Genomic DNA, 24,101 nt, shown 5'->3' on the forward strand with positions numbered 1-24,101 from the left:
ATCTCCTTTGCTACGCTGCTGTGTGTTGGTTTGTTTTGTTTTTCTTGTTCTCGTGTGTCAATTTGCAACTGTTTTCGGTCTGTTGTTTTGTGTTGTCTTTGTGTGAGTTTGAGTCCAGTGTTTATTTTTCTTCTGTTTTCTACTTTTTCCCGTTCAGCTTTTAAATGCGACCGTTTTGCTTCATCGTGCTCTCATGTTGGCTTACGTTTTCTCTTTTTTGTTTTTCTCTTAGTTTCACCCACAAACGATTCGATTTGTTGTTTTTATTTTTGTTTTCTTCTTTTGTCTAATTTCTTCTATACACTTAAACAGAGTTGGTTGTCACCTGTCACAATATCTTACTTTCAATCTCTTTGCTTTCCGTGTGTATGTGTGTGTGTTTTTGTGTGTGCTTTTCTGCACATGTTCGCACGCCCTCGTCAATCAATAAAAATAACATAAAAATACTTTTTGTATGTTTTTTTTTCTTATCGCATCGTTTTACTTTGTTTCTATTTGTTTTCCTCTCTTTGATTGATTCTTTTGTTTACAATTATTCGCTATAATTAGTACCTCGTAACGCAACTAAAAACGCAAGATTCCTTTGTTTTTTTTTTCACTTTTGTTTGCCTCGCTCTCTCTCTAACTGTTACCTAACTGCAGTGTTTTTTTATGTTTTGAACCTGTTAATTCTCTCTACCTTTCTTCCTTTCATCTGCATATCGGTTTAACGCTACACACCTTTGTTCACTACTTGTTGTTGTTTTTGCTGTTGCTGCATCAATTCACTAACGGTTTTGGATTTTTTTTTAAACACTTCCTCTACTTCTTTTGTTATGTTTGTCCACCTAACAGTAAAATTTGCACACTTTCCCTACGTCTTCTTTGAAGATTGTTATTATTTTTAATTGTTTCTCTTTCACTCAAAAGCTATCTCTAGTGTTTACTTGCTCGCTTGCGATTCGCAATGTGTCTTTTTGTTCTTCTTCTTCTGCTGTCTTCTCCTTTTGGTTGCCTTTAAAGCTCTTTCTTTAATATGTTTGACTCTTTTTTTTTTTTTGTTTTGTTTTCGAGTGTTGGTTCTCAGTTCTTGATACACTGGAGAGTGGTAGTAGTTTTTTTTGTGGTGGAAAACGAAAACAATAGCGTGTTGAAGGGATTTTGTTTTGATAGTTTTTTTTTGTTTTTGTTTCCAAGCACAGAGCACACAAGAAGAGCTAGAGAAAATTGGTTATAAGTTTTGATATGTGTATGTGTATTATTTGTTTTCGCTTTTCATCACCAATGTTGTTGCAAAGAAGGAGGAAGAAATAGTGAAACTCGTTTAGAAACCGTTAGAGATTGAGTTGTTGAGTTTGTTGAGGTTGTGTTTGCTTTGTTTTTTTTTTTCAGCGAGTGGTACAGAACAATAGGCACAGAAAAGGAAGAAAGATAAGAGGAGAATCTATTTCAGCGCTAGGTTTGTTGTTGATATACCTCTGTGTTTGTGTGGGCGTGAGGAGTTGTTTAGTTTGTCTCACTATTGTTTTGCTGTCGCGTTCGCGACGTGACAGCTGTCAGTTTTTTTGTCATCACATACAAACAGACACTCAAGTAGATGATTTTGATGTAAGATTTACAGTTGTTTTGCTCTGTTTGTCTGTGAATTCTCTTTGTATTTGTTGATATTACGCTAGTTTGTTTCTGTAAAAGTTTAGCTTCAAAAGTTTCACAATTATATAGTACGTGTGTGTGTGTCGGTTTGTATGTGGTTTTGTGGGGGAGCTTTTTTATCTATTGTTTGTAAGTTGAATCATAGAAATTCATCAATATTGTTTTCTGTTCATTTTAATTTTATTGTTGTAAGTCTGCGAGCCGTAAAAGTGTCAAATCTGTGTCTGAGTGGTAAATATTTATATGATTTTTTTTTCTTTTCTTTGTTTATACAACTGGGGTTTGCTGTGTTGATTCGTTTGTTTATCATAGGCCCTTTGCGTCCATTCGTGACTCCCTTGTTTGGAAAGGGGCACCAACTCGATATCTAGCCGTAAGTGTCAAATCGTACGTGCAGCTACCCAGTCGCATGTTTCGGCTGGAAATCTGTCAGAATTCCAGCTGGAACCTCCAACCGGTTCACTTTCAAGGTTTTTTTTTTTCAACGTTTAAGCTAGCATTAGTCCTAAGTGGTATTACACGATATTTTTTGCAGGTTGATATGAATCATTCCCCCGGATTTAAACTTGTTCAAATAGTTCAGGATCGCGCGTTAAAAATCCAAACAAGCGAAATGAAAACACAAATTTAGTCAGGTTACAAAGGAAAGACAGTCGCAAAAGTGGAAAAGAGCAAAACATAAAGAGAGAATTTTGAGACTTTTGAAATTTTTGCAAAGGAAAAAGTTTAGAAAAAAGGGAAGGAAAGTAGCTAACAAAATAAATCCGCTGCGTTCATTTTTAAATATTGCACATGGTTAACGTTTACGCCTAAATAATTTAACTCTAACTTAACAACAATTACATAAACATCTGAAGTAGCGTTACCAGACACAAAAGTACGAACGTAATTTTGGAACGCTCAGCCATCTCTCTCGTTCCCGCTCTTTTCCCCCTTTTTCTGTCCCACTCTTTCACACCTGTCCGTTTGGCCCTAATGTTTTAACAATTAAAAATCACAATTAACAATGCGTTTCGTCAAGGTTTTACCGCAAGCTCACCAAACAAATTGTCCTAGTTTTTGCACGCGCACACAACACACACACACACAATAGTTTGCCGGTTTAACAAATAGTTTTTAGAAAAATATACATCAACAAACACGTTTTGCGTGACGTCATCGTGCGCGTGTGTGTGTGTGGTTTGGAGGAGGAAAACAATACTCGAGCGCGGCGGATCTCGTCCGAACGGGTACGTGTGTGTTTGTGTTTGTTCGGGTGTGGTAGTAGTACTTTCAATTGACTTGTTTTGTTTTACACATGTTTTTCTTGCACTAAAACGACATCTTGGTTTTTTTGCGCTGCTTCTTCGCTAGTATTTTTCACCTTTGTATACACTATTTTAACCTCACGTTTTGTTTTTGGCTATCTTGGAGACACATTTTGCGTGCTAGTTAGCAACCCTTTTGCTCGATCTACTTGTTACGTTTGGGCTTTGTCTGCTTTTATTTTCACTACTGGTCAAATTGTTTTGTTTTACGATTCCATTCGGCTAGTGTGTTTTTTTTACTACGCAACATTTTGTTCTAAGGTTCGAGTGTCGTTTGTTTTTCTTTAGAAGAAATTGTGAGGAAAGTTGTAGAAGAAGATGGAAAATCTACCGTTTGCAGTTTGTCCACTTTGGAAAGTGCAGCTACAAGTTAAAGTCGTTGCAAGGTAGCAGGACTGTAAAGAACTTTTGTGTTTTTGAAGACAGTTAGACGATGGTAGTTGGTATTGGTGGAACGCATTTTGAGTAGATTTAAACAAGAAATGTTTTTCAGTGTTGAGAAAAATCTTTCTCTACGGAGTAACGTGAAGAAAATACCAATCAATCGCTTAAGAAATATTCTCGTGGGCGTCAAAATGAGAGTTCACGGGCATTCATATGACCACAGAAGAATGACCGCATGACAGCCGCAACACAAATTATTGGCTGTTGTCAAAGGCGGCCTTGAGTTTTCAGCTGACTTTTTAGAAAACTTCAACATGCTGATTTTCTACCGCGGCAGTTCGGCGGCTTTAACCTCCTGTCAGTCGAATCAAAGAAGAAACGCGATTTTATCTCGCAGTTGGCTGATGCATGAAGTGATTTGTTTACCTTTTTTTGGCACCCTCAGCAAACGTCAAACGTTACGAAATTGCTGCCGGATCTTTTCCAGGAAAGATCCGGCAGCAATTTATTCTGATTTAACGTTTGCTGGTGGTGCCGAAAAGATTGGTTATGTTACTGCTTGTAAAAGACAATTCACAATAAAATTAAGATTTTATAAAACCATTCAAGTTTGAACATTTCTGAGAAGGTTCAACGAAATCTGAGTAAAATCTACTTAAAACTGAGTGACCCCGCACCTGCGTGCACTCAGCTGTCAAACCGGAGGCGGTTAGGTGCTGAATCGGTTACCCCATACACTGAAAGCGATTTGCTCGTGAAATGCTCGCAAATGAATTCACGATTCCACCCAAACAAAAAAAAATCAGCATTTTGCATGCAAGAACTAGGCGCGCAACGACGCGGGAAAACGTCTCAAGTAAACAGTACAGTTATTTGTGTATGTGTGTGTTCGTTAGTACTTGTCTAGTGTTTCCATGTGTGTGTGTATTTTCTCTGGGTCTAGGGTAATATCTAGTATGAACATTTGTTTGTTTCGCCATTTTTTAAGGGTATAAATTTGACACATATTTCACATGCTTGTCTGCTGCGTTCACGCGCTTCCTATTACTATCACTTTCCTTCACAGTGAGTGTTGTGTGTGTTTGTAGTTGTAGTCCATCTCTTTCCCCGTACTTGGGTAGTTGCAGTGTGTGAATATAGTAAAGGAGGGGGGAGGTGCGTAAATGTTTACAGGTTAAACGAATAATTATGTTAGCGAAAAAATATAAATGAATACTGCATTTCGACCGTAATTAATAAGAATATTGCAATTAAAAATAAACCAATTGCGATAAATATATTTGCGATAAAAGTTGCCATTTTGTTTCATTTTTCAGCAGCTAGGTTGTATTTCTCTCAGAAACAATAGTACCGTAGCGTGTGAATCTGTGTGTTGTGAGAGTAAGCCACAGGAAACAAAAATGCAAAGTGCGTGTGTGGGTGTGTAGTTCCTGTTCTCCTTTCGCGCTTCTTTAGATTTGTGTAGATTTGTGTTTTAAACGTAGTACGAACAGCTTTCTTACTTGATTAAATTTCAAATACATAGATATATTTTTTGATATTTTAATTATTTTCACGTGTTTTTTTTTTTTGTTGGTTTTGTCATACAATAGATAGATTCTAACATTTTTTCCACTTTTGTTTCACTTGTTTGATAGGATATAGGGATAGAATATTGATATTTTTGCTTCTACAGCTAAAAGTAATTGTAATAAGAGAAATATGAAACTAGAGGAAAAAAACTTATAAAGGAGATTTCTACGCTCGAAAAGGATTGCTGCTTAAAGCGAAAGAGATTTTCCGGATTCAACTTATTTCCTACACGTTTTTTTTCATCTCCTTGAGAGCTTTTTCTTACCTTACTTTATCTTACCACTGCTTCCTCTCTCTCTCTCTTTCTTGCACTTGATTTAACGCTTAATTTCAACAGAACAAAAAGGTATAAGCAAAACAAACACCTCGTCTTCTTTCTCGTTTATTCTTAAACTTACGATTTTTTCCCGTTCCTCTCTCTTTTTCCTAACCCAACCAGTAACTAAATCATCTAACGACTTTTGGCTAGCAGCGATAACGAGTTCCTTGCTTTTTCTTTTTCTATTTTTTTTTCTGCAGCTCTTCGTTTTAATTTGCTGAAATCTCTTTGTTTTCCGATCTCGAAGATCGGATCGCGTGAGTCTGCTTTTTTCTTGTGTGTGAGGGTGAGTGGATTTGCGGGTCCTCCAACTAGTATCGGCGAAGAAAAGTGCTGAGATTTGGCTAGCCTAAAACCGATCGCGCCTAAAAGGGGTTTTAAATTAAGCGGAAACTAGACGACTCCTCAAAAAACAAAAATTATTACTTTTGATACGTTTTTGTTCCGTCTAAGGAATTGTGTGTTTTTACGAGTAAGTTTTTGTTTTGTTTGCTTGATTGCATTTTACTAAGAGCTAAGATATAGTTGTAGTAGTTGTGATATCCATTTACTTGTGTGTAGGTGTGTTTGTTCGTGTTAGCAGCTGTCAGTTTGGTTGGGCACGGAAAGAAATCTTTTAAGAAATCTATCAAAATTGACTGATGAAATTTCATCAACTCAAATTGATAGATTTGCCTAAAGATTTTTCTTCGTGCAAGTGGGATTTCCGTGGTTTTTTTCGTTTCAGTGTATAATTAGAAGATTACTTTTTTTCTGTCGCCGTATGTGTGTGAGTGTCTCTGTGTTTACAAGTATATAATAATAGAGTTTGAAGATTAAAGATTTATCGCTAAAATATAACATCATCTGATTGTCGAGATTTCTCATATTCTTATTCGAATGTGCGGTCGGAGATCGCGGCGCCGCCACCATTTTGCTTTTTACAGTCACAAATGGCGGTCCGCATCGCCTCTCTCTCTCTCACTTTCTCTCCGGTTCGGGTCCATGTTCAACTTGCTCATTCGACGTCATCTTTTTCACACGCGTTACCTTCCGCTGCCGCCCTCTCTTTCTTTCTCCTGCCTGACCTGTCTCTCTGTGTTTTGTGTAAATATTAATTTTTCCTAACTTTGTTTCTTTACCCATTGTTTTTTTTTGTATGATTTCCGGATTCATCGCCTTCTGCTTTTTCGCTCTCACGCGTCTTCGTTACCACCTTTTTTTTCTTTAATGTAGATTAATACTCTAAATATATAGTTTTAATATACCTTTTTTATCATAATAATCATAAAAAACTGTTTAATGATTTAATCACCACCTTTAATAGTTTATTTTTCTATGATTCTCCACTGTTTGCGTCTGCGTCTTCTTCTTTTATATATAATTACTTTAATAAGTGTTTTTTTTATTTTCTCTCTTTTTTCACTTCTGTATTTTTTTTCTGGGTTTCTTCGATAAGCTCAAAAATGCAACGCCTATTTTTGCTCATATTTGTTTTTTGTTTGATTTATTTTTCTTTTCCCTATTAGTGTATGTGAATTTCTGTGTAGGATCCTTTTGTTTTCAATTTCTTTCTTCTGCAGGTGTGCTTGTGTTGTGTGTGTTTCACATTGATGAATTGTCACGCTCTCTCGCTCTCGTTTATGTGTTCATTTTTTTTTTGTTTCTCTCGCTCTCAATGATTGTTTTCAGCAGTGGTTTGGTTTGTTTTTCACTTTATTATTTTCTCTGTATTTTTTCGTGTTTTACAAAATGATTGATTCAGCTGTTTTTTCATCTCTAGAGTTGTTTTTTATTCGTTTTTACCTGTTTTATTTGACACTTTTTCTTTTCCCTCTCTGATCTGATCCTTCCCTCTTACTCAAATGAGTTCAATTGTTTAGCGCATGTGAAAAGAAGTAAACAGAAAGGTAGGAAAAACGCGATTGGTAAAGAGACAAAAGCTAGCTTCTTGTTAACTCGAAGTGGGGGGGGTGTTGTTGATCACAAAACAAATCACATTTCCCGGCTCGCTTGTGCGCGCGCAAGCTCATCTTCTTGACGTTTCAAATGATGGCGCTATACCAACTCGACACCTTACTGAGGTGCCCAGTTTTCGCAATCCAAGTGGGCGTGGAAAACGCCTTTCGACCTGAGATTCGAAGCATCGCGGCGCGGCCGAACTGCGGCTATTGCAACTTATGAGAAAATAATAATAACGTTAATAATTATCGTGTCTTGTAGTCTTGCACAATCTTGCCTTTTCTTAATAAATAACCTACAACTTAAACAAGTAACATTCGGTATAAGAGCAGTTTTTGTTTCTCTGTTTTTGGCGTGTCTCGCTTGGTTTGCACGCCCTTTTGTTCCCTCCCAACACTAACAATTATCTTTAAACAATACTGGAAATTATCTTTCTTCTTTTTTCTTTTGTTTTCCACGTTTTCCCCTTCCGATAAACTCTGCGCGTTTTAAATAAGTAAATAAGTGTAATAAAATAGCATAACCTAGGCTAACTATCAATTAATAATACAGTAATTGTTTTCCTTCGAATTTCACTCGAATTCCCGTTCGCTCACTCTCAATCGCGCGCGCTCGCTCGCACTCTCTCTTTTCACACCCAGTTCGACATCTAGCCAAACTGTCAAGTTTTTGTTGTTAAAGAATGCATGAGATAATAAACATTGTCACGAGAACATTTAATGTTGGTTGCTAGAGTGTGTGTGTGTTTTCTGTGTAACTAAGGGGGAAATGGGTGGGGAAGTACAGGAGATAGTATAACCTAAGTAAGCTTCGATTTTGTTTGTTTTATTTAGTTTTGTTTACCAGCCACCATTTTGTAAGAGTAATGAGTAAATAAAAAATAAAAAAACACCAATTGCTGTAAAAAAATAAACGTGTAATCGTAGCGTATAGATTTAGCGTGTGTTCGTAAAAATCGGCGAAATTCAGATCCCTTTTTACCTTCAAAATTCAATTCCCTTCTCTCCCTACTGAGCTGAGCTTCCTCTCTCTCTCTCTCTCGCTAAGTTTAATCTGCTTTGATTTGTTCTAGTACATTTAGATATACGAGTGTGTGTGTGTAGTTTGTGTGTGAGTGTATGATTGCTACAGCTTAAATAGAATCTTTTCTCTTTTCTTGCGTGTTGCATCTACTAGCTCCGCCCCTTTTTCCTCTCCTAAACTCCTCCTCCTGCCTCGGACAGCTGTGTTTTGATTTCTTTCTTTCGCTGCGCGTCGCCCTTAAAATTTCACTTTTTTGTGTTTTTTTAGTTTTGTTTTTAGGTATAATTTGTTCCCATTTAACGCTTGTTTTCTTATCTTCTTCTAGTAAAAAGATTTTTTAAGTTCAATTTACACGTGTGTTGACCGCTCCGCTTCTCGCTTGTTTACTAACTTGCGCTACGTCTCATTCTCTAGATGCGTTTGTGTGTGTTTGTGTACGTGTGGGAGTGCAAACGATGATGGGGGTGCGGCGTCCACACTTGTTTGATTTTGTTGTTGTTATCCTACCGATATTTTGATTGATTCAAATCTAGTACTTCCTTCTGTTCTCTTTGTGTTTGTCTCTTTTGTTCAGAGCAATGGCGCAGCAACGCAGTAGGCGGCGCGTATTCAGTTACGGAGGAGTGCGTTCTGGTACTTCCTTTCGATGAGGGGTGGATGAGGAAAAGCGCAGAAGGTTGAAGAAAAAAAACCGCAGGAATATCAGGTGTTTCGCAACACATACACACATCATCATCATCATCATCGCGCGCAGTAGGCTAGGGGGGCTAGTGTGTATTAGGAATAGTAGACGCGAGTGATTTGTGTGTGTGCTTAGATGTTGGACTTGGAAAAACTGACGCGCAGATGGTTCGACTCGGACAGCTGGTAGTTGTGCATCTTGATCAGTGCGCACACGGCCTCCTCGATCGAGCTCAGCTGTATGAGGGCCATCTTGTGGTCTTTCCTGTGGGAAAATATAGGGAAGAAAGGTTTTTAGGATGGCAATTCGATATCAAGCTGATAAAACGTAGTTATCTTAACTTAGGCAACGTCATTCACTCCTTTAAACAACTTTAACAATTAATCATTTAATTAAAAATATCCATTAGCAATAAACAAGAACCCCCATGTTCGATATCTAGTCAGCAAACAAAAACAACTAAAGGTGGTATTCCATTATGGGAAACTTTTCCAGCAAGAGAGTAGTTCTGTACGATTTCGCAAATCAACTATTCTTTTTTATGTAAAAATTTAAATTTATTTATGTAAAAAAAATTTTTTAATATGATTGTTGAAAAATATAGAAAATTTGGACAAAAAAAATTTATTACTTTTGAAACGGTCTACAAATCGATACTTTTCCTCATTGCATATTTTAGACCAAATTTCTAAAAAAAAAAAAAAATACTAAGAGATCGCAAAGTTTAAAAAAAAGTTTCATCTTTTAACATTGAAAATCGAACCACTAGTTTCCGAGTTATCGTCAGTTGAAAATTGTAGGCGATTCTTTGTGGGGCTGTATCTCAGTAACTGATCGTCCAATTTTCAAAGTCATAGAGAAGATATTGTAGGAAATTTTCTAAGCTATTCAAAACAAAAATCGGGGTTGCTTTTCCTTTATAAAGTATTTCAAAACAACGAAAAGTGTTAAAATTTCCGAAAATTACAACCTAAGAGTGAGTATAACTCCAAAACGGCTTTTTATCAAAAATTCGATTGTAAATTTAATTTCGATAAACAAAATAATTAATATTTTTTATTGGAAATTTTTCAAAAGTGACATTTTTCTAAAAAAAAATATCTGTGGAATCAGATTTTTCACTATTATGCTCTAAAGCTCAAAATATGTCTTTTAAAATCCAAAAAAAATGGATTTTATTTTCGGATTCTACTGAGAAAGTGTTCATTTAATTTCTTTAAATATGTTAACGCCAAAGATGCTAAGCGTTTTATTAAAAAAAATAAAAAAATAACAAATACTAGATTTCTGGTCCAAAATTCTGGAACCTTCATTTACATGTTTGTAACTTATTTCATAAAATTCGTTGATTACCTGGACACTTTCTCAAATACCAATTGAGCCATTTTGAATAATAAATTAGTTCAAAGTTGTATTTTTGTTCTTTAAACTAATGCAAAAGTTTAATCAAATACAGGTCAGACTTGATTCATCCATTGGAAAAGTTTCATTGCGAGTAATCCGATCTTCGAACAATTGAACCACAAACAGATTTTTTTTTCGTTGTCTTATTATTGAATGATGAGCTTTAGGCAGATTGAAAACTATTCTAAATTTCAAATTTTGATCCAAGATGGCGGTCACAATAGAGGAGAAAAGCAACTCGCCTCAAAATTTTGAGGCTAGGAATTTTGACAGGTATGATTTTCATAAAGTATTCGCCTCCTTTTCTCTCCCACAGAAAACCTGGGAACGAGGTAGCTGTCAAACTAGGCCAAAATGTTAAAGTCACTCACAAAATGTACTTTGAGTGATTTGAGTTCATTTCTGACGTCACGATTTTCTCCTCTCACAGCAAACTGGGGACAATGTAACTGTCAAACTAGCAAAAATTGTTAAGGTCACTCACAAAATGAACTTTGAGTGATTTGAGTTTATTTGTGACGTCACGATTTACTCCTCTATGACGGAGATGAAATATAGACGAGAAAATCGTGACGTCAGAAATGAACTCAAATCACTCAAAGTTCATTTTGTGAGTGACTTTAACAGTTTGGCCTTGTTTGACCGCTACTTTGACCCCAGTTTTCTGTGGGAGAGAAAAAGAGGCGAATACTTCATGAAAATCATACCTGTCAAAATTCCTAGCCTCAAAATTTCGACGCGAGTTGCTTTTCTCCTCTATTGAGAATGTTAACATTCAACCATTAAAATTTGAATTAAATGAATGGGGTCGCAGAAATAAAATTTGATTTAACATACGAAAATAAAATGTGTTTGATTCGATTTTCTGAACTTTGGATAACCACAACTTCCAAAAAAATAGAGGCTTCAGTTAATCGAGTCTGGTTGCATAAAAAACATGTTTTAAAAGTTAGATATTGAGTAGGGTGCCCAGAATATGGGACTTTTTTTCAAAACCTCGCTCCACAAGCTTAATATTGTTCCTTGACCTAATTTAGGACTCTGGGCCAAATATGCGCAAAATCGGTCATCATTTTCCCATTGATACTCGGAGGTGAATTTTTTATGGGAAAAATCTAAAAAATGTATGGAAAACCCAAGTTTCTTACGGTTTGGTCTGCACGGTATGCTATTTCCATCCAAATATTCCCAAAAGTGAGATTCTTATTGAAAATTTAATGCTCTACAACATTGTAGAACATACCAAAGCTCTAAAATTCGATCCTTAAAAGTTATTAGCGATTTAAAAAATTCATTTTTGTATGAAAACCATTTTTTTCACCAACATTAGGCTCGGGTATCAATGGGTTAATCTCATCCAATTTCGCTCAAAATTTACACAGATGCTTAAAATAACCCAAAAAACAGTTTTCCGCTTGTGGAGCAGGGGGTAATTTTTTCTGGGCACCCTAATATTGAGTTTAAAAACATTATATATTTTTTGAAACTCATAAAAAATCGGTTACAAAATTCACCGAAAATCAGTGTTTTGACCAATATTGAATCTTAACAAAGTGACTTAAATTGGATGATTGGAGGTTGCCGAACAGCTAAGACAAAAAAAAAAGAAATTAATAAATGCTTAAAAAAGTCAAGTTTTTCATAGAGTAAAAGTTCTTTAAAATGACCTCCTAAGTACGGAAAATTGTAAATTAATGGGTGTTAAATTTTTTTTGGTACAGAGATTTTTTTTTTTAATTTTAGCTAATAAATCAAAAATATGCCGCCAAAGTGTTTATAATCAATGTTCATGAGTTTTTTCCCAAATTTTTGCAGTATGACGACTGTGTAGTATTTTCGACATCAAAATATGGTATCCCTAGGGAGCATTCTTTTATTATGTAACGCAATAAAATGGATTTTTGGACCCCCCCCCCCCCATCGTAACAAAATTTCCATACAAATTTTAAAAATCTTGTATCTTGTTACACGGCCACCGACCCCCCCCCCTTTCTCACCCAACTGCGTTAGGTAATAAAAGAACGCTCCCCTAAACCTTAACCAGAGTCGATTGACAAACTACAATTTATAAGAAGTCGAAACACTTAATTTAGCATATTATCAATATTTTTGTGATGTTTTAAAATATTCAAAATTAAACTCACATACGATCGCGCTCATAAAGTTACACACATTCTGTTTAAACTACAATACTTACGGGAAAAACTTGAAAGCTTTGACTTCGAAGCCATTTTTGGTGAAGGCTTCTTTAATCTCTTCCTCGGTTACGGTAGCTCTGTAAAGATTAAAAAACAAACACAGCGCACACGTCAGTGAATGCTCGAAACTGAAAATTAACATGATATGCTGCTGGAAAGAGAAGTAAGTAAAAAACAAAACAAAAACGGAAATCCCCTCCTCCACGTGGGAAAAGCCCCAGCTGTTCTTTGCCATTGTGAAAACCGTAAGCCCGGGCGCTTAAATTTACACACATTTGTAACGGGCTCAGGAGCATTCCGCCATTGTTCGAAATCAGCATTTCACGTTGTTTAAGTTTCAGTAGAATTTAAAATAAATGGTCTGTTGACCAATTCGGCACCTAGCCGCCAGGCGTTTCAAAAAAATGTTTCAATCTAGATGCCATTTCAAGAGTAGGGTGTACTAATTTGAGCATCTTTTTCGCGATTCAAAATGACCACCATCATCATTTGCGCGGGCCGACGCCGCTTCATCGCGTAATGAATAGAAATTAACGCCGCCGCGGATCAACACACAAGCACACGGGAAAACTCATTTATCATGGTGTTTTTAATGCAAACAAAATTTAATGAAAACCCATTCTGGCGCAGGTTGGGGGGCATGAAGTCTCTTTTTTGCTGGATGGCCTACATCTAGGCCAAACACAGAGGGTTGAATGGGGTTAACTCTTTTTCGCACTCGTTCCTCTCCTTTTGTATTGAAGGGTTCCGTCAAACGCCGTTTTTTTTAGTAATTTTCAAGAGTGATTTCCAAGAGCAGCGGGGGATTCGGGGAGCAAGTACGTGAAAAACTAAAAATACTTGAATCGGTAGGAATTCCACCTATTCAAAGGATGTACCAGGCCAGTAACTGCACTTTTAGCGCAACTAATTAGCTGTTGAGTTAGTAAAGTTTGTACTCGCAGCAGTAAACTTCAAATTAAACGTCTGTGGTCCGTTGAAAATAAAGCTCAGCGGGAGTTTGATCAGTTTAAAATCAAGTATGGTATAAAATTATTCAGGGCTAAGGAATATTTTATCCACCATTGTCTTAGTTATGGAAAATAATAGTAAAAAAAAGAATAACAAAATTGACAAAATAGAAGAATTGCTTTGAAGTTTACAATTGTACAAGTATTGAACTGTTCTTTATTAGGCGCCATCTACAAATTTATGTATCCTTTTAGGTAGGACGGTTTGTGACCATCCGTTAAAAAAAGACTTTGTACATAATTTTGTAGTAAAAAATATTGCATGCAATAATTTTTTTTAACCGTGCTAACAAATAGATTTCAGCAATATAAAAAATATTGCGAATTTTTTTCTAATAACGTATTGTTTCCAAGATTGTTACTTTAAGATAGCTAAATTAAATTCAATTGATTCTATTAGTAAATAGTTAATTCACAATTTTGTATTTCTTATAATCTTATAGAGTTTTGGAGTTCCTTTCAAACATAGTTCATAGTGAAGTAGGGGAAATTCTCGTATGTTTGGCAGGTTAAGCCCTCGCTCCTAACTCCATCCAATTTGCTGATTTTCACTATTTAAACAACTAATTTTGCAAAACTTTTGATAGAAACTTGCTTGCTCACTTCTTATTGAGCTATTTATCACTCGAGTTCAGCTGAAAACGCTTTTAATTAGCTTTAATTGAATGTCAAAGTTCTGACCTGCCAACATTAGAGGCACGCTGGAATTAGATGCTGTTCCCCTAATTGGATATTCTAGCAATAAGTTTGGCAAGAGAAAGAAAAAATGCAAAACAAAACCTTTGATAGATTTGGATGGTTTAGAAAGTTCATTTTTAGCTCTTTTTATCAATTTCTTTTGTTTTCAAACGTGGTTTCTTATATTTTTATGATTATAATACCAAAATGTATGCATGATGAAACAAAAAAAATTAACTTTTAGTTGCAATAACGGATGCTAAATCGAATAATTGATTGAGGATTATAAATTTCGTTCAAAATCAAAGTTGAGAGCAAACATATTAGTAAAAAAATACACAATTTTCGATTTACAATAAAATATAAAAAAAAATCAAAATTTTTAAACCAAGACTAACATTTTAAAAGGGCGTAGTAATGAATGTTTCACCCTTTTGAAATGTTAGTTTTGGTTTAAAAATTTTGAAAATATTTTTTTTGAAAAGATCGGAAAATTTCACGAATGTTTCAACATTGTAAATCGGACCATTAGTTGCTGAGATATGGACATTAGAAAATGGTGTATTGTTTGGGTGAGACTTAGAAAACATCAATTTTCCTGTTTTTAAACCTTTGCATGGCAATATTTCAGCAACTAAGGGTCGTATCAACAAAATTTAATAGTGCAAAATATAGAGAATTTTCTCAGCTTTTTACAAATATTTTTTTCAAAAGTGGGCAAACATGTGCACTAATTAAAAAAAATAAAAACTTCGACTATTTTCAAACAAGTCACCTAAAAATGGACTTAACTTGAAAACGGTGCAATTTATCAAAATTTCACTGAAGTACTTTTTGATTGCAAATTTGATTTTACATCGGAAAATGAACTCGAAAAATTTTTGAGACCAATTTTTAATTTTTTTGAAAAAATCAGTATTGATTCAAAAATTCATAACTCGCTCAAATATTTTTTGCACAACCTGGAAATTTCTGAAAAGTTGGCATTTGATGTCCTCTAAAACATATATAAAAAAAAATTAAAATACCTACAACTTTGCCGAAGACACCAAATCGATCAAAAAATTCCTTCAAAAGATACAGATTTTTGAATTTTCACATATCATTTTTGTATGGACGGCTGCCAAATTTGTATGGAAAATTATATGGACAAACTAATGATGCAAAATGGCTTCTTTGGGCATACCGAAGGCACCAAAAAAGTTTCAGTCGGATTAAAAAATACAAAAATTAAAATTTAAGAAAAAAGACCGATTTTGTAGAGAATTGCTCATAACAAATTCATTATTTTTTTCACAGAATTACGACTTTTTTATCAGCGGTCTCTAATTTGAAAAAAGTTATAATTAATAAGTCCAAAAGTGCACAATTTAATTAAAAAAATGCAACAAAGATAAACAAAAAATATATTAAAAACAATTATCAGCATTTTGATTAAAATATAATAATATATAATTTCAGTAATTTGTATTCCTCCTTGATTTTTTTCCAAATTGATGTTTCCAAATGTCAAACTATTACCGAAATATTAAGATTTTTTACAAAAAAATGAGGTAATGATTTTCTGGAAATCTGTATCTTGAAAAGAGATTTTCTGATTGATTTGGTGTCTTCGGGAAAGTTTGTAGATTATGATTATGATTTTTGAGAAAAAATAGGTACACGGAAAAAAATCTCGAAAATTTTATTCTACTTTTTATAACAAAACAATGCATAATTATTTTTTTTATTTTTTTAAGGCTTAAAATCTTAAATTTTTCGTTTTTTTTAATGATTTAAATGTCAACCAAAATTTATTTTTAGATGTTTAATCACTTTTGCAAATGAAAATGACCTTACACATTTTTGGATGAAGTACACAGTTATCAAGTTATTGGCATTTCTGGAGTTTTTTTTCTTCAATAATGTTCAGTTCTGCAGTTTAAAAATACTTCATGAAAAAAGCACCGCTGCATAAAACGTTTTCAAAAAAGTGAGAAAATTTTCGGAAATTTCTTTTTTTGACTTTGTCGATCGAACTGATGTACAGCCTCTTAATGTTTAAATTTTGTGTTTCTGTGTTTTTCTCAGTGTCCTCTAATTAGCCCATATTTTTTAACTTGCGATATCTCGGAAACTAGGGGTAATTTCGAATGTTTGGCAGGTTAAAGACTCGGTCCCCATTCCGTAAATTTGGCTAATTTTCACTATTTGAACAAATTGTTTTGATAGGGTAGAGGACCCAGTTTTCGCCCTGCCCCAGTTTTCGCCCATTTTTTGGGTGAATTGATCATGCAGGCATACATATTTATTCAATTCTAACACTAATTAAAAGTTTACATAAGGCTTTCTGTGGTATAACAACTTTAATTAGCACTTTAAAAATGGCCTCTTTATATTTGACAAACTCGACTACAGCGACATATTTTGACCAAAAATTTGAATTTGAAGAAAAACTAATGTTTGAAAAGTTTAACAATGGTATTTTCAATAAATTAAAGTGTGGAATTTCTGGGGTCATGAAAAACCACCAGATCCAATTTTCGCACTGGGTGAAATCTAGAGCTATGTTTTGCAATTTTACTTTGAACCAGTTTTCGTTTGCCATAAAAACTTATCTATTTCTTATTGCTATTGATCTCGAAAAGATACAGCATAATTTTTGAGTACAATAAATGTTCATCAAAAACTAATGACTCGAATTGGTTCCACGACAAAGACTCCGTGCAGACTGCTTTCTCAGCGGAAAATTAAAACTTAAACGAATTTCCAAAGCCCCAGCTGCGCGTCCTGTACCCGTGTTTGCCCAAATAAAACCACCCATAAACAGTGCAACTAAGTGGACCCCTTTTTGACTCCCCACTACACCGACTAGACAAACACCAAGTCTCCGAACACCACGCTTCCCAAGCACTCTGGCGATTGCCCCCTACTCTATAGAGTTGGAAGCCCGAGAGTCACTAAATCCGCTTATTTAATTACAATTATCTTTTACTAGTGTGTCAACATACGGGGACACAGCGGTACTAGAGAGAGAAGACCAGAACTATTAATTTTTACGGCCAACCGACCGCCACAAAATGGCAAACAAAAGGATTACTGCGGGGCAAAAAAAAAACAAACAAGGAAAAATCGCGCCCTCTATGAAATGAGCTAGAAGAGAGGTCACCAATGGTTACGGTCAGCAAAGGACCAACCTGGTCCTGGTCCTGGTGGTGGTGCTGGATGATGATGAAAGATAATTAAAAGTTTGCCCCCCATCCAACGTTCACCCCTGACCACTGTGCGCGATCAACCAAAGAGGACAATTGTCCCCTTCCCGTGGGTGGTGAGACTAAAAAAAGGGTTTGTTTGCTCAGCTTTAACACGAGGGGTGGAAGGAATCGTGGATTACGGTTTATGCAAACTTCGCCGCAGCAGGAGTAGGGTGGGGAAAAGACCCGCTTTAGATTAAAGTATTAAATTAAAAGAAAATATACCAACTGGTAGGACGCTGGCAGTATCGGATAGGTACTTACGGAATGTTGCTTAAATGCAGTGTGGCAGACGGCGGATAGATGTTCTGGTAGTTTTTGCTGCCCGGCTTCTTGAACCGGTGCAGGGGATTCTGTGCGTAGTCCCGGGTCAGGCCGGCGTCCGGCTGGCCCTCCTTCGGCAACTGCACCGCCTGATGCTTGCTGGCCATTACACGGATCGTCTTGTTCCAGATGCGGAGCTTGTCCAGATGGGTCATGGCTGCGGAAAGGGGGAAACGAAATGGAATTGATTAAAAATTAAATTCACAAAATTGAATTGAAAACGACAGAATCAAAAAATTAAAATTTCCAACGTATAAGAAGGCCTCATTTGATGCCCATAATTCCTATTTTGTTAGCATCGATGTATCGAATAAAGAAGATTGACCAGTAAAGAACATGTTTACAATTCATATGCAACTAGCAATAAATTCAATGCAGAATTTCTAGAAGGGAATTCAATAAAATGACATTCAAATGGTTACCAATTCCATAACTATCCTAAACAAGCATTAAAAATGAGCAAATTGTATACGAATGTTTTTCATTTCTAAACTAATTTTTTGAACAATTCGTGAATTATTCAAAGTCACATAGATAAAATAAACAACAACAATAATTATTAAAAGAATTTATTTTGATCAAAAACTAAGTTATTGAATTCAGCAATTCCCCACGAAAACAGCATGATTCGAAAAAAAAGTTCTCCGATCGGGCTCAAAATTTTTCTGGGGGTTCCTTGGCCGAAATAATTCAACCCGTATTTTTTTTTGCCACTAGGGTGGTCCGAAAAATGACAATTTTCGTCGATTTTCGTAAAAACCACTTTTTTCGAAAAATCTCCGCGCCATTTCCCCCGATTTTAGCTGTCTTAGGCGTAAAAGTAAATTGATTAGTTTGGCTTTTTGTGAAAAATAGTTAAAAGTTCCAAAAATCTAGCTTAACATTTGAAAAGGTCGTATGAAAACATAAAATGCTGTTTTGAAGGTCTTGAGACCAAAGAGTCTATGGCTAAAAATATTTTTATCAGATTTCTCGTAAAATTTTACATAATATATCAAGAAAAGGCAAAGTTATGTTTTCAATACTCTGCGATACGATTTTTTGAAAATAAAATCTGGGGTTTTCGACGCGACTAAAACTGCGATAACTTCAAATTTTCAGCGATGACCTACACCCAACTGGCAGTCGCATGATTGTGATGCATGGCGGCATGAAAGTATATCAGAATCTGCATGAAATCTGTCCTCATGCATTTTTTGCGATATAGGAGTATGACATTTTTGCCCGTTACCGACAATTATCGACATTACCGACGGCTTTTTGGTTGTATTTCACATAAAAAAAAACACTTAGCAGAACGAGGATTGAACCACCAACTTCTTGGTTTTTGATCCGACACGCTACACGGAGAAAAAAGAGTTCCAAAAATCGTGAACAAGCGTTCATGAAAATGGGAACCACGAACAAAGTGTTCAAATTTCATGGTACGTTTTTCAAAATCGTACCATGAGATTTGAACACTTTGTTCGAGGTTCCCATTTTCATGAACGCTTGTTCACGATTTTGGGAACTCTTTTTTCTCCGTGTACCACCGCGCCATGGACGCTTGATGAAAAGTGAATGAAAGAGTACCAACATATGCTTTTCTTTGGAGTGTTGCTCGGGGACGGGCCAGCTTTATATGTGTTGGTGAGAACAGCAGATCGCTGAAATTTTTACACGCTGGCAAAAATGATCTACGGGCTTGCTGCAAAAAATGTTATAAAATATGACATTTTCTGCAGCAAATCCAATGTTGCAGATTTTGAGATATATTTTTCCTTTAGGTGATATACATGTTAGAGTACCAAAAGTTGCATATTTCAATTACAAAAATGTTGGTACCCTAACATGTATACTGCCCCTGATCGCATAAATGTCCCATATGCATTTTCATCGATTTCGAGTTTTTGATGCAGTTTGGTTCAAAATCGTGTGCTCTTTCCAAAGAGCCCAAATCCAGATTTTCGCAAAAACTTAACACGTAGCCTTATGTATGGGACAAACTTGAAATGAGTTTTTCTCAGCTTGCTGTTTATGCATATGGGATATTTATGCGAACATGGGCAGTATAGGTCATCGCTGAAATTTTAATGTTATCGCTGTTTTAGTAAAAAAAAGTAGTTTTTTCCCGTTTTCGTCATTTTCCCATTTCTGCGCGTGGCGCGTCGAAAACCCAGTTTTTATTTTCAAAAAATCGTGAAAACATAACTTTACCATTTTTTGATATGTCATGTAAAACTTTCCGAGGAATCTGATAAAAATATTTTCAGACATAGGCTCTTTGGTCCCGAGACCTTCAAAACAGCATTTTAGTTTTTCATTCAACCTTTTCAAATGTTAAACTAGATTTTGGAACTTTTTACTATTTTTCACAAAAAACAGCTAAAATTGAATGAAATTGCGTAGAGCCATGATTTTTTGAAAAAAAAAAGGTTTTTGCGAAAATCGACGAAAATCGGACCACCCCAACACGGCGTAGGTCACCCTAATGGCCAAACAAAAAAAAATACGTGTTTAATTATTTCGGCCAAGGAACCCCCAGAAAAATTTTGAGCCCGATCGGAGAACTTTTTTTTCGAATCATGCAGTTTTCGTGGGGAATTGCTGAATTCTTAAATTTTGAGTTTTAAACCATGTGCTGAATTTCTGAAAAAAAAAAATAAAAAAAATGTATCAAGAAGTCTACATTGTTTTGAACTTGGCACACAATTCCTAAATTTATAAAAAAAATCTTCAAAATTTAAGGAAAAGGCAAAAAAGCATCCAAAGTATGTTCGGTTTCAATCAGAGTCACCTGATTACTGTAAAACATATATTTTATGTGACAAAACATGGAAGGAAGGGCAAATAAATATAAAACTATGTAAATTTAAATTACAAGCCTTGATATTAACATTTGAATGAAAAAACTGTTTTAAATGCATGTTAAACCTGCCCAGTTGTTTTGCAATCATTGGTTTTCAAAATATCGAAGTATCGAAGCACGAAATTTCACAAAAAAAAATCTTAATATGTTTGATCGATCCCAAACATGCTAAAGATGATTTAAAAATGGAGAGAAATTCATCTCAAATTGTTTTCAGTTGACAGTACTGAAAAAAAATGTGCCCCCTGATTTTTCAGACCAATTTTGCAGGGGGAGGGGGTGTTGACATAAACTTCGAAAAATATTTGCAACGGCCTTACCACATTTTATAAAAAAAAATAAAAAAAATCCTTAGACGAAACTGTTTTACAGTATTAACCAATTTTATGGTAAGCAATTCTATACCTAGCCTTACAATATTACTTTGTCACTGATCGCTCATCCAAATGGGTCTATTTCAAAGTGAACACAGAAAAAAAAAGTTGAATTTTGGAATGTTGAAAATTTGGTAGGTTGAATAGGGGAACGGCATCTAATTCCAGCGTGCCTCTAATGTTGGCAGGTCAGAACTTTGATATTCAATTAAAGCTAATTAAAAGCGTTTTTAACTGAAATCGAGTGATAAATAGCTCAATGAGAAGCGAGCAAGCAAGTTTCTATCAAAAGTTTTGCAAAATTAGTTGTTTAAATAGTGAAAATCAGCAAATTGGATGGAATTAGGAGCGAGTGCTTAACCTGCCAAACATACGAGAATTTCCCCTATTACCCTTTTTTTTTTGAGTAATATTCCATAAAAAATGTGTAAAAATGTGAACCTGATGAATATTCATCAAAAACTGATGAAAATTCATCATTTTCTGGGGTAAAATTCATCATTTTTTTAGCCACAAAATCTGTCACCATCATTTTTTTCTATGAATTTCTCACAAGTTGCATTTTAAATTTTCTTAACAAAAAAAAAAATCACAAATCTGGTCGAAAAATAATAAACTCAAGTTTGGATAAATTTTACTCGAAATAGGTACTTGTGAATTTCTCCAAAGTTTGTGTGAAAAAAATACAAATGCTTACTTTTCGAAACAAGTGCTGAAAAGTTCAACTTTTCAGCACCCATTTGAGTGCTGAAAAGTAGACCTTTTCAGCATTTATTTTGAAAAGTGTTGCTATTCGATTCTGTTATTTTTGGTACAGAAAAGTAGGCTACTTCGTCGTTCAAGAATGACAGAGAAAGTAAGTAGTTTCACGACGGAATTGCAAAAAGATTCTTTATAATATTTGAGTGATTGCAAATATGCTTGGAGAGATAAAAAAAACGAGGCTGTTTACTGATTATTTTAAAAAATGTCATTTTTTAGCCGCTTTGGCGTTTATTTCCAACATCATTGGCGTGTAGGCCAGTTATGGTATCCAAAACATTTGAAGTTTTGAGTACTCTGGAGCCTTAAAAGTTTGGGTTTTTTTTTTTTGTTGAAAAATTGACTCCAGCAGAAATGAAATGCGAAATTCGAGACGCCATTTGATTTGCTGAGGTAGATTTAAAAAATCCAAACTTTGGAGGACTGTAACGAGCTCCATACAGCTTGAAACTTCAATATTATATATACAAAAACTTGCGCAAGGATTTGGCCTACACTCCAGTGATGTTTGAAAATAAACGCTTCAGTGGCCAAAGTGCCTCTACAATTTACAATTTCATAGTTAGACCACTGCGATTTTTTTTCCAGTATATGTTTGCCTTCCTTCGAAACAGAAGTTGTCCGGGAACTGGCGTCCCGTTTCACCTTAAACAAATAAAATTGATCTGATGCATTGACTCCAATTCAAAATCCGTAATTTTACTCAAGAAGCTAGAAGTCTTCTATATTGTTTGAAGATGTTTTAAAATATAAAATGTGTTATACCCAATTTATTCATTCCAACCATTTTTCACAATTCGGCAGGTAATTGCCTGCGTTACAAAACATTAACCAATTCCACCAACCAAAAAAAAAAGTGGCGCAGCAAAATGCACTGATTTTGTGGTTTATTCTTGGCTCATTTTCCTGCTTCAGATATCTCTCACCGCCCAGAGTTCCGTTGGCGGATTTCTGGCGGGTTTGCGGCTTCCATTCAATTTTTTGTTCGGTTATTTTATTCATTTATCCTTTCCGAGTTTTTATTTTGTTCATCAAAATAGCAGTCGGGCGCCACCGGCGGGCGCAGCCGTGTAAGCTTTCGTTTTCAAGTGGATTAAAAATTGTGCTCGCTTCTTTTTGGGATGAATTTTTATATATTTTTTTTGGCGCGTGCCAACTTGTATCATTTTTTTTGCAGTTATGTTTTTTTCCGGCAGCATTAATATATCGCAGTCGGGATACAGAGGAGCTGTATTTTTGACTGTTTCATTTGTTCCAGGGATTGTTTGTGTAATACACAATCGAGTTTGGGATGTTTCCGAGTTGTACTGACCACAGCGAACTGCTGCGAGCAATCGCCGAAAGCAACCGGCATGTGGATGTAAACATTTTTGCCAATTATTATTTGATATGTAAGCGAAAAAGTTGGAATCCTGGAGGCGATCAACCCGCGTCAGAGTTGAGCAAACGTAAAATTTGTTTCGAGTTTGACACGAAAAAAGTGAGTGCTTTTTGCCATTTAATTAGATGGTTAACCATTAAAAATTTTCGAAAACATTATTATTTCTTCACTGGATGAATCGGTAGATATCGAATTGATGACACTCCGAATTAAAATTTGCGTGCCACAAGTCAGCAGATAGTAACATTGAATGATTAAGATTCACATCATTTAGATGTTGAATAGATATCGAATTCTAAAAAAATATTGAGTAAAATACAAGTTTCTCATTTCAGCCAAACTTTTCCCCCTTTTCCAGTAATTCTATACTTAAAAGCGAGCCCCCCTGCTTTTATGCACAGTCAACTGATTACTTATTTATGGTGAAATTTATTGTGTGTGCGAAATGAAATAACAGCCTCCCTCGAGGGCCTTTCGCTGCCTTTTCAACCGTGGCAGAAAAGTTCACAAAACTGGTAGTTTTTTTTTCTGCTCGCTCGAATTCATTCACCGCTGCCGAACCGCCGAAAATTTTCAAATGAAAAAAAAAATACACAAAAAGTAATGTTGAGCTCTTAGGGGAAGCCTCCATTATGTTGGTAGTTATTTTCTTACATTGTGTAAAAAAGCGTCGTTGAACGAAAGCCAATCCACTATTCACCATTCAAAAACTGCCAAAGTATAGCTAAATAAGCAGAGAGCAGTCGGTTTTCTTTTATTCAATTCAAGTTTTTTTTGTGGTGCAATAGAATTTTTTTTATCCAATTTTGAATATTAGAAAGCAGTTTCTACACCACGAAACTCTTCAACAGGTACCAATTCGATATCTATTTTTTCTTTTTACACGCACGTTCAAAATTACTCTGTTTTCGTTAAAACCGAACTTCCCAGAAATGAGTGAATGGGGCATCTGTCAGAACTGAGTAAAAAAAAAACAGAATTCAACAAAAATTGAGTGAAATTCACCTAGATCTGAGTGAATTTTACTAA

The 24,101-nt window shown here is 35.3% G+C and overlaps 1 protein-coding gene across 13 annotated transcripts in view; it reads right to left on the reverse strand.

Moving 5' to 3' along the window:
* Positions 1-213: 213 nt before the first annotated feature.
* LOC6039090 (polypyrimidine tract-binding protein 1) overlaps positions 214-24,101 on the reverse strand; it is a 466,473-nt gene continuing 442,585 nt past the window's right edge. For all 13 annotated transcript variants that reach the window (XM_038249980.1, XM_038249979.1, XM_038249974.1 and 10 more), the window contains 3 exons: positions 17,648-17,864; positions 12,462-12,539; positions 214-9,124 (listed from right to left, as the gene is read on the reverse strand). In XM_038249980.1, coding sequence (XP_038105908.1) covers positions 8,992-9,124; positions 12,462-12,539; positions 17,648-17,864 — 428 coding nt within the window. In that variant the 3' untranslated portion in view covers positions 214-8,991. The remainder of the gene's footprint in view (positions 9,125-12,461; positions 12,540-17,647; positions 17,865-24,101) is intronic.

This window comes from Culex quinquefasciatus, chromosome 1 (assembly GCF_015732765.1).
Source record: "Culex quinquefasciatus strain JHB chromosome 1, VPISU_Cqui_1.0_pri_paternal, whole genome shotgun sequence".
In the NCBI taxonomy this organism is placed as follows: Eukaryota; Metazoa; Arthropoda; class Insecta; order Diptera; family Culicidae; genus Culex; species Culex quinquefasciatus.